The sequence below is a fragment of the Phragmites australis genome, chromosome 17 (assembly GCF_958298935.1).
Source record: "Phragmites australis chromosome 17, lpPhrAust1.1, whole genome shotgun sequence".
Lineage (NCBI taxonomy): Eukaryota > Viridiplantae > Streptophyta > Magnoliopsida > Poales > Poaceae > Phragmites > Phragmites australis.
Window position 1 is genome coordinate 20,133,764 of NC_084937.1, and position 11,787 is coordinate 20,145,550.

The 11,787-nt window shown below is 46.5% G+C and overlaps 1 protein-coding gene across 1 annotated transcript; it reads right to left on the bottom strand.

Annotated features, from left to right (window-relative positions):
• Positions 1-8,888: 8,888 nt before the first annotated feature.
• Positions 8,889-11,442, bottom strand: LOC133897440 (cytokinin hydroxylase-like). Its single transcript, XM_062338174.1, has 5 exons — positions 11,070-11,442; positions 10,738-10,970; positions 10,390-10,640; positions 9,579-9,981; positions 8,889-9,471 (listed from the first exon to the last, which is right to left on the bottom strand). Exons 1-5 carry the CDS (start codon positions 11,347-11,349, stop codon positions 9,055-9,057), a joined length of 1,584 nt encoding a protein of 527 aa, XP_062194158.1. The 5' UTR covers positions 11,350-11,442; the 3' UTR covers positions 8,889-9,054.
• Positions 11,443-11,787: the final 345 nt, after the last annotated feature.

Below are 11,787 nucleotides of genomic sequence, written 5' to 3' on the forward strand. Positions count from 1 at the left end.
GTGTGTTCGGTGGACTAAGGGACACAAAGAGTTATACAAGTTCAGATCTCTCGATGGATAATAGTCCTACGTCCTATGTATGTTATGAAGGATCTCAGTGGATTCCAGATGATGTTTTTTCTTAGTTTCCTGCCTCTGCTTTGGAATGAGGCCATTGTCCTTTTATATAGTAGGAAGGATGAGTATTTACATGTGGGTCCGAACAAAAAAGCCTCTATTCATCCTAATATCTAATCCAAATCATCATTACGAAAGACCAGGCATGTCCACTTGCTCTGAGGGCACCATGCGTCTAGTTGTCGTGCGTCTAATTGTCGTGCGTCTAATTATCGTGCGTCTAATGCCACGGGACGGGTGTCGGAGGATGAACTCCACAAACGGGGATCCGGAGGGACCCCCTTTGAGATTCTGCCGGGGGGATGATTCTGAATCTACCTCATACGGGAAATAAATGAGATGCAGGCGGGACGGATGATCGGATGCTAGAGGAAATAAATGCTCAGGGGATTTTAGACAGGTTCGGATCGCACAGGAGCGTAATACCCTACTCCTGTGTGTATGCTATAAATGCTCTGGAAATGCCTCTCTGAGGATCTCTTGTGTTACAAGGATTTCTGTCTAAGTCTAGAGTTTCGTTAGCTTGTCTACGTCTGTTGAGCTTCTTGAACTTGTCTCGGTCTTCCCCAACTTTTCTGTCTTTGAAGCCCCCGATAGCCTTGGTCCTATCCGTCTTCGCCTTATCATCGAGACGCACCCCCACCTTTTATACCGTCCGGGGGGGCTTGGCGTGCCCAGAAAGGAGGGCACGAGTCCCAAGACACCATAAATGAAAAAGCAATCATCATAGACTGCAGCTTGATGTTACGAAGGGGTTAAAAACGCGCCCTTGTCCGGCCCTGTCGTCATCATCCCGCTTTTCAGCGGGTGCAGCAGGGAGGACCCACCGGGAAGTCACCGAGCAACCCCGCGTGCTCGACAGGTCAGAGCAATCCTGACACAGCAGGGCGGCAAGCGATATGCCTCGAGCCCTGCGACAATATCCCCAGGCGCGCCGGATGACGCGCGATAGGACCTGCCACATTAAATGTCCCCACGCCTCCCTACCAGGCAGTGGTAGGGACTGACAACAGGCGTGGGGGGAGTGGCTGGAAGTGACAGGTCATGCTCCCTCTTAAATGCAGCATCGGGCTTCTTACCAATTGGCATCTCACCGCTGAGCCCTTGTGGGGTCCACCGGCAAGGGGCTTCTCAAGTCATCGGGGAACTCTGGGTGCTCGGGGGTTACTGTTCATAGCCCCGAGTACTCTCTCCCGGATATGCCTTTTCTTGGTCCTCGGGGAACTCGGGTACTCAGGGACCACATTCATGGCCCCGAGCGCCCTCTCTCGGAACTGTGTCTGCTCGGGTCATCGGAAAACTCGGGTACTCGGGGACCACTGTTCATGGCCCTGAGCGCCTTCTCCCGGAATTGTGTCTGCTCCGGTCCTCGGGGAACTCGGGTACTCGGGGACCACTGTTCATGGCCCCGAGCACCCTCTCCCGAAACTTGGTCTTCTCGGACCTCGGGGAGATAATCCCCTAGGGAGGGCGCCACGTGGCACTCTGCTGTTCTGGCCTCGAAACTCGGGGACCCCCGGTTCCCATGTCATCGACAACGAGAGAATGCCCTTCTGTGCCGACTTCATCCACTTACCTGGTCGAGCTGCTGATGACGTCCCATCCGCCGTGCGCCGCCGTGCCAATCCTGCAAAGTTCTATCTCGCAGCATGTAATGCTACGGGATGGGACATGGCCCTTTGGTGCCGACCCCGTCCACTTGCCTGGTCGGGCTGCTGACAACGTCCCATCCGTCATGCGCTGTCATGCCGGTCCGCAAAATTCTATCCCGTAGCATTTAATGCTACGGGACGGGACAAGGCCCTTCGGCGCCGACCCCGTCCACTTGTTTGGTCGGGCTACTGATAACGTCTCATCCGCCGTGTGCCGCCGCATTTAATGTTATGGGATGGGACAGTGTCCAACTGCACCGTCCATGACTTCGTCATCTAGTGCTGGTGCATGGGGAAAGAAAAACACTTGAGTGGATATTAACGACTGCACTCTGGACAGGTTGCGTCAAATCTGGCTCTACGACCAGTGGGGCTGGTCGCGGATGTAAGTGATGATATAGTGAGACTGGTCAGGCAGATGTTTAGATTGGTCGCTGTGGTCGCACGATCATCATATTTTTGGGAGTAGCTCTAGTCGTGAGGTCCCCTGTAGAATCCGTTTAGTGAGGGTACCCTTTTAATTAATACATTAACATTGGGTACCCTTTTAATTAATACACTAACATTTAGTTTTTACTATGAAATAGAATATGCTGATATCTCGGTTTAGTGAACCAAAGACACGAAAATTGAACCATAATTGCTTATTAGATATCATCAAGGTAATCAATTGGATTTGTGCCCAAATGAAGCACACGAAAACCAAACCAATTTTTGACACACCAAAATCGGGGTGACCAAAACGGCTGGCCAAGTTTTGGTCGGCTTAGCTCTAAAGTTGAAGCGGAGTGCTAACACCTTACAAAAATTTAGTATGAAATCAAGCAATGGCAGAATACATTCAAACTGGCCAATCGGTGAAGGCAAGCTTTGGTGCTCATGAGCACTGAGCTTTGGTGCTCATGAGCACCGACCCAAAACATCCCTCGAAAATGAAGTGTGGCCAGCCAAACCATTGGTTTCTCTACAGCTTCTCAATAGGTTGAAGGCCACTTGCTGGAATAAATAAGCTTTTTTATTTTTTAACCCAATTAAATCTAATCTTTTAACATTAGTCTCTACTCAACTAAATTTGGCCATAGTGTGATAACAACCTATTTAGTCACGCCATGGGTCATGATGTGGCCAAATCTCATTTAGCCACGTCTAAGGCCCGAGGGATTAGGTCTCGGTCCTCTCCAAAAATTAATTAAGGAGAGGTTAATTTTAAAATATTATATTTAAATGGGTTAAAATAAAAGAATTGAGAATTATTGGGAGAGCCTTTTGTGTTGTTCAAGGGCTTCTTATCCTCTGCCCACTCCCACCTTCTCTCATCTTATAACACGGTATTCTAGCTAGATAATTTTTCTAATGTAATACTTTACGAGCATATCTTTTCGCCTTTTAACATAAGCGTCGAGAAGTGGCTAGCTTCCTAAATAAGCTTAAGTCAGTTGTGCGGGCCAACCAAATTGGTTAATCGGACCACACCCACATTTTTCCTGAAACGGGTCTATCACCCATGGCCATGGGTAGCTAAAGCTGCAATGATTCTGCATTACTGGAAAAGTTGAAATAAAGCCTTTGCACTACTGTGTGGCTAGAGAGCTAATTAAATTAATCTCACCTCTCACGACTAGAATAATCAGGATCTGTTCGTGCAACTTGATCACTTGGCGCCAAATCGCAGCGTGTCAAGTGTTTGATCACTTGGCGCCAAATCACAGCGTGTTCCTAGATAGTTGCATCGATCGTGCACACAGAAATGCTTTACACCGCGGTCCCATGTATTTACTACTGAAATTGAACCTAAGTTCAAACATTATATTATTGGTCTTTTTTATTTTCTCACAAAAATCTCTGTTTTCAGTGGACTGTATTATTTTACATGATTTATAAAAAGCACATTATAATGAAAAATAGTGGTGGAAACAGTACTTTTAGTGACCATATCGATGTCTAAATAAGCAATTATACTACTACTTGTTAGCTAAAGATGGCCCACTTTGCACAAAATAAAGGTCTAGTCCAACCTAATTCTCCACACCAAGCTGAGAGAGAGAGAGTAAAGAATTTAGGCAGGGGGTCAATTAACCCATAGTTAGCTTAGCTAGTGAGATAAGGTTCTCTCTCTCTCTCTACTGAGTGCTTGAGCTTTCATATATGCAATCCCTGCGGATATGTTAATTTATAGGCGCACACTAGCTGGTAATGCTGCGCATCATCTAATAATCGATGCGTTTTTTCTTTAACCTGCTTTGCTCCTGCAGTCGTGCTGCCGCTCCTGATCGTCACGATCAGAGAAACAGACAGATGCATGGATGTGTGGCCGTCAGTGGCAGAAGTAGGATAGATCGTGTTAACCGTTTCTTCTACCTCAAAAAAGGTGATCTCCCTTCATCCATAGTCTAAAAATTGAAGGGGGCTCGTACGTGTGCCATCCAGTAGGGAGGGTGCCACCCCGTTTGAGTCTGCCCTTACGTGGCGCCACGTGCACGTGTGGAGCTAGCCGCGAATAGATCTACAGTGCACGTGTGCGTACGTCTGTGCCTTTTGGGGACCGTGTTTAGCCTTGATCTTAGACCATTTTTAACTATATTTTTTTTCATTTTGTTCATTTTTTATTTCTTTTATCGTTTTTATTTTTTTTATTTTCTCTCATCTTCAACAGTTTCCCTTCAAAAGGAATTGTAAAGGAAAAAAAGAGAATCTCGTTCTGAAGAGAATAACCTTAAGAATCCCGTCGTGACGGAAACCATGAAGAAAAACTGAACGAAAATCCCTTCACGACAAGAATTAACCCCTGAAGGGAATTCTTTGGGGCTAGTGGTCATCCAAGCAAGGGGTTGTTTAGTGAGGTAACGAGAGAGTAAAACGACCAGAGGTGCACGACTATGCTTGAACGGCTTATGGAATACTATTAAAGAGAAGTTCATACTGAACGCCTCAATGCTAATGGTTTTCTATAATCCGTCAGTAATAAAGTTAGCAATTACGATTTTTTCTTATACGTCACCTTTGAGAATTGTTTGTAACGATGTTTCGACTTCCTCACACTCGCCCAATTAAACTATCAGGTCATCTCAATTTAAACTTTCTTTACAACGCTGTCGGCGTGACTATTATTTTCCTCGTATCCTCTTCTCTCTTATCACTTACCCTCCTCCCCGCTTACCACCCTTCTATCCTTCTCTCCTCTCCTAATGCCAGCAACCCCGACCACAACTAGTAGCATGCCGTGACAACATTCATCTAGGACCGGTTGGAACATGGGCTACTCTCCGTGAACTCATAGCGTCAGCCACGACACATCGGCTCTGGAACCACTTCAAGGCCGCAACACTACTATAAAAACATCCATCTATGACTATTAATTCCTTAAAAATCGACAGTCATAACACATTCTTGTTAGTTTATGATAAAAACTGATATTGTTAGTCTATCTAAAAAAAACCATCAATAAAAAACCATTACTACTATTAATTTATATTAAAAATCAATATTAATATTATCATTATCGGTTCTTAACATGAACCGATAGTGATAATCAATTATCATCTTCAACCAACAGTAATAATAAAGAGAGTAATATACTATCATAATTAGTTTATAATATGAACCAACAATATTCTAAGTTCGTAGCTAGTCTTCGAAAATTTATAACTTTTTTTTATAAAGTTGAATGGATACAATTTTTATATGAAAATTATAGTCCTTATCAAAATCTACCACTATATGGTTGACAATATTTTTATTTAAAATTATTTACGTATCCAAATTTAGTCTACAACTAATTTGACAACTGTAACTTATTCAACTTGACTCGTTTTATTGTGGTGTACTCATTGGGAGTCTCCAATGTCAGTCTCTCCGGCAAAGGTCCCTGCAGTGGCCGACTTCCTTCGGCTGCTGGGTGCTTGTGAACGTGTGGGTGTCGGCGTGTCTACTCAACATTCGCCGGAAGGACGCTAACACTGAGAGTATGTCGCGTCTTCAAGATCGGGCTGGACGTTGAAAGTCCCAGCCTCCCAGGCGTGCTGCTTAGAATTGGAAATTAATGACTCCGTTGCGTGTTTAGTTCCAGAATTACACTATCTCAGAAAGAGGTAATACAAATGGATTTTAAATTTTATTATAGATGGTTATAGATTCTGTTTTTAAAAAATATTTGTAATATTGATTTTGGTACAGACGGTTACGACTTCATCTATAATAGTAAGAGTCTGTGAGTAGTAAGAATCACACCGTCTGTATAAAGTGACACAGATGAAGTTTTTTAAAAACTTTCTATACAACTCTTTTCCCCGTAAGTAATTTTTACTCTTGGTTGTCCTCATCACATGCATGATTTACAAATTAAACACTGCATGATACACAAATTAAATAATATCATAAGTATTATTTATATATCATGCATTGATACATTGATGCATACATTGCTTAGAATATCGATCATACATTATTCAGTACTTTAACACAGACATTTATATATCACAAAGTTGAAGAACATCACGTTTGTTTAGAAAACCTAACTAGCTATATATAATCCCTAGTTATATATCATTGATGACATCTTTCAAAAGGATTATAAGACTCTTGACATAATTGGTGACGCCATCTTCAAAAAGGACGAGATGATTAATATCTTTGATGCCATCTTTCAAAAGGATGATGAAATACTTGACATCAATGGTGATGTTGTCTTCCAAAAGGATGAGATGATCGACATCATTGATCACTGTCTTTCAGAAAGATGAAATAATTGATATCATCTTAGCCTCCTGCATTTTAGCACAACGTCAACCCAAACATCATCTTAAATGAGCATCTCACTGTCATCTAGATCAAATTCCATCCTGACTATCTCAGCGTGAGTCAGAACCAAACTGCATTGCTACCAAACCATTACCCACGGTTCAATAAGAAATACGCATTCAAATCGATCTTGTAGTTCACGAAAATATCTTCATTGTCACGAATAGCAATAGAGAAATTTTCATCTACAAGAATGACATAGAGAACGTGATTGACAACAAAAATAGGCTCCACGGAGGGGCCCTTGGTAGCAGCGAAGAACACGAAGTCCACATGACCGAATTCGATGCGAAGCATCCGTGTCGTGGAAGTAGCCATAGGGACAAACCCTCCTGCCAGCGCCTGATATTAGTAAACTAAGCCATTGCAGATCTGCGATGAAAACACTGTATTACTCTCAGTTATACATATCGAAGCAAACCCTAAAAAACCTTAACAAAACCGTGATAGACACACATACTTTACTCACCTTAGTGTAGGTTAGATTCGGTGTCCAGATCTCGCTCTTTTGATGTGGAAATAACTCTAGCTCGCGAACTAAGCTCTCAAATGGCAACGAGGAGAGCGAGGACTCCTCTTCCATTTATATTTAGTGAGTGGGTTGTGTGTGGGTAAGCTAAAGATCGAGGGGAGACGAGTGGGTTGTGTGTATGAGAAGCTAAAGAATGATAGAAGATGAGTAGTCAAATTTAAAACAGTTCCCAAACCTTTAAGTATAGACAGTTGTACAGAAAATCTGTCTATATCTATCATACAAACACAGATAGATATATTATAAAAAGTCATCTGTGGCAATATTACATACGAGTTTTTCTCAAAACCATATGTGTCTGTACAATATAAATAGACGAATTTGTAAAAGTCATATGTGACATAAAGTACACGCAGACAGCGATCATATTACAAACACGTCTATCTTAACAACTATATGAATATATTTAATCAGTGACAGGTTAAAAAACTATTTGTGTATTTTGACTGCTTTTACTAATTCTATGATAATATTATGGGATGGTTTGTACTGAAATTAAGAGAAAAAATATATAAACTATAGAAGTGAATCCAACCAAGCCGAATGCCCAAGATGCGCACACGGGCAGGGGCCTCCTTCACGTCCGCTTCACAGTCCGCCCACCCGTGCCCACGGCCGCTGGCACACGCGCGGCCCTTGCCACTGGCTTCGCATTACACCCACGGTCGTCGGCACGCGTCCATGCGAGCCATCGCCCCTTTTTTTCCTTTCCTTGTCCTGTCGAGTAGTTTGAATGTGTATCCCGACTGAACTGTGTGATAGGAGTATATAACACAGTCGTTTTTTATTTTGCCTTACGGCCATGTTTGATGGTATGAGAAAAAAACTGACTGTGATAACTATGGATTGTACTATTTTTCAGTCGCCCATTTTATTTTTTTTAAGTCAACACGGTTAGCCGTCCGATTTGTATCGGATAGATGTCCCGTCTTTTTCTTCCTCTCGTATCGGCTGTTTTGTTTCTCTACTCCATACAACTGCTTACTCCATGTGGCTCGCTCCCCCCACCCCATCCCTCCTCCCACCATCTCTAACAACTTCTCTACCATTAGATTTGCCGCAACCGTCTCTCCCTCATTAACCAATTTATTTTCAAGATCTCCCACCGACAATCATACCCACCACTCGCCTGCCACCTACGATTCTAGCGACGCTATTGTCGCACCACCACGCTGCAATTCACCATCGGTTCGGTCACGACCCTAGCCTCCCTCCAACCCCCAGAGTTGCCGTTGAACTCCAAAACCCTAAATCCTAACCTCCTTCTTTAAACTCATCGGCGTTCAATGGCCACCTAAAATCGAGCGTGCTATTTCAGACGTCTCAAGATTAAAAAGTGTGAATAACTAATTGTGCATGTGGATTTTAAAAATTTATGTGACAGTTGAAAAAAAAACCGACTTTGATAACCATTTATACAGGTGGATTTTCATACCGACTACGATCATATCTTTGGAACCAACTAGGATTGCTTTTTTAAGTAGTGGTTAAAGTTATGATATCTTTAATCGGAATACAAATATGGTCTCAAATTCAGTAAAAAAAATCTCCTATATATGCCCATATATATATATACTCTCTTCGTCTTAAAATAAATGATGTTAAAGATTAAAAATGTCAATATTACTCTCTTTTAGTAACATTAGTTGCATGGGAAATGAGATTGATATTGGGAAGAAAGTTATTCAATTAGAAGGATAAAACTGAAAAATTTAGACTAAAGTTATCTTAAAATTATAAAATATCATATATTTTAAATATTATAGAAAAAACTAAAACGTCATCTATTTTAAGACGATAGAATATCTTGCACACAGCATCAGCTTATACTAGCTCGATCAACTGACATGATGACTCTACATGTCAGTGACACAACCCGGGATCAATCGGAGAGCACAAAACTTCAACCATTCTCTACAGCCGCAGTATGTCAAACGAACAAAAAGAATGGGGGCGTCATGGCCGCAGCGGGCGGAGGTGGACGGGCACGCCGTGCTTGGGGCGGAGGGTGAGGACATTGACCGGCGCGTGGCGGTAGTCGTCGGAGATGGCGAAGTGGAAGTGCGCGAGCAGCATGGCGAGCACGACCTTGGCCTCGACGAGCGCGTACGACTGGCCGACGCAGTTGCGCGGGCCCGACGCGAACGGCAGGAACGCCTGGCGCCGCCCGGCCGCGAACCGCTCAGGGCGGAACTCGTGCGCGTCGGGGCCCCAGATGGACTTGTCGTGGTGGATGGCCAGCACTGGGATCCACACTGACAAGCCGCGAGGCAGGTGGAGGCCGCCGGCGAGCCGGATGTCCTCGAACACCATCCGCGGCAGCAGCGTCGCGGGCGGGTACAGACGCAGCGTCTCGTGGATGATCATCTGCAGCTGCACGCACGTACCAAACCAACCAAATCAAGTCAGCAATGCCGCCGCTAGCTGCAAGTTCTACACGTGCACAAGTCAAGAACGCGCACGTTTCTGCACGCACGTACCACGGTGAGCTTGGAGAGGTGGTCGGCGGACGGTGGGCCGTCGCCGCAGACGCGGGCGATCTCGGCGCGCGCCCTGTCCTGCCACTCCGGGTGCGTGGCGAGCAGCATGAGCGTCCAGGTGAGCAGCAGCGCGGACGTCTCGTGCCCCGCGAAGAAGAACGTCTTGCACTCGTCGATCACCAGCTGCGCATCATAGCTGAACTGTACGTCACCCGGCGCCGTCGTCTCGTCCTTCTTCTTTTCCATCTCGGCCAGCAGCATGGCCAGGAGCCCCCGGCCGTAAGCCGTAGTCGTCCGGCCCTCGTCGGCGATCTCCCGGCTCCGCCGGATGGACTCCATCAGCACGCCCTCCAGCTCGCCGTTCAGCCGCTTGATCTCCCTCCTGTACTTGCTCGGGAAGTACCTGAACGACACCACGAGTACAAGCACGTCAACACTAGCGTGCATGTGCCAAAAAAATTGTGGTAGGCGTACGGCAACACGAGTAGAGTACACGATGGAATCAACTCGAAGGCATCAAACAAACTGATGCCTCAAGTGAGTGCCGGCCAATGTCCAAAGCTAATAGGACAGCGATGGAATGGCACGCTAGATAATTAGTTGAATAATTGGTTTAATTAAGCATGATCACTAGCAAGAGCAGCAAGGATTAGCGTAGCTTAATGCCTTGCTTAATTAGCTTCAGGTCTGCGCATATGCCAACAGGGGCAGGGACAGCGGTAGCGACAAGGCCAGGTAAGCGAGTGAGTACGTGCGCGCGTTACGAGACGAGAGGGAGGAGAGCGGCAGGGAGGAGGAGGGGATCATTCACTGGCTGCCGGGGATCCAGAGGTAGCGGCTGGAGCGTGCGGTAAGGAGCTGCAGGTCCTCGAGGAGGTGGAAGATGCGCTTGCCGGTCTCGTAGCTGGTGTCGAACTCGGTGCGCGAGATGATGTCCCCGGTGAGCCGGGTCATGTGCGCGCCGATCTCCACCTCGCGCTGCCGCCCGCCGCCGGGAGACGTCGCCTCCCGGAGAGCACGGATCGTCTGCTTCGTGCACTCCACCATGTGCCCCACGCGCTCCTGCGACACGCCGGCGCGGTCAGCAACCCGACCGGAAGAATGTATGCCAATGGCGATTGAACGCGCGCATGGCGTTCGACGAGGACGCGGTACGCACCTTGAGCTTGTCGGCCATGAACGCCGGCGCGACGACGTGGCGCTGGTGCGACCAGCTGGCGCCGTTGGCCATGAGCAGGCCGCCGCCGATGAAGTGCCTGGTCCCCTGCCGCTGCAGCCACGACTTGCCGGTGGCGTGCGCCGCGTACTTGGACGACAGGAACTCCTTGATCATCGCCGTGTCCGTGAGGCACATCCGCGGCTCGCTCCCGTACCAGTACATGAACAGCTTCCCTGAAACGCACGCGTCAAAGAGAGTTCCACAATCAGCACGTGGCAAGCGCAATGCGGCGGCCGGGGCGGCCGCGCTGGGTGTCGCGCTGGGCGCCTCACCGTATGTTTTGGACCAGAGCACGTAGTGCGGCATGAGGCGGCCGACGATGTCGTGGCTCAACGACGGCATGTCGTCGGCGGTGGCCTGCGCCACGAGAGCCGACACGTCGCGGAGGTTGCCGATGAGAGGGCGCGGCGGGGGGCCGTGCACGCCCTGCCGGGCCATGATCCGACGGATTCTCATTGGCGCCAGGAAGTAGCAGGACAGGGTGACCCAGACGGCCCTTAGGAGCAACACAAGGAGAGGCGAGGCGGTCACCATGAGGGTCACGAACGCCATTGAAGAAGGAGAGAGATAAAGATTTGGGGTTCTTGATTTACTTCCAGCTAGCTGCAGCCTGCAATGCAGGTTTTCTCTCTGGTTCTTGGCTATATTTATACACGATCTCCATCGGCAGATTTAATATATGCATCGACTAAGGACTCACTGTATTCCTATTTTTGGTAGCTTTAATCAGATTTTGGCAAACGTTTGATTTCCTGCCAATTTTTTGGCGAATTCTTTTCCACTTCGCTCTGTTTTTTTCCCGATATTTGTTCAAATGTACGTTGCCTTGGTTACCGAATTTTGGCACGATAATTTTTGGCAAGATTTAGTGAGGTAAATTTATCATCAAACCAAACAGCCCCTAATAACTTAACCTCATCCATAGCATTAGAGCAACGTTAGAGAGTGAAAATATTACACTAACTACACTCTTCGTTTTCTCATTGGACA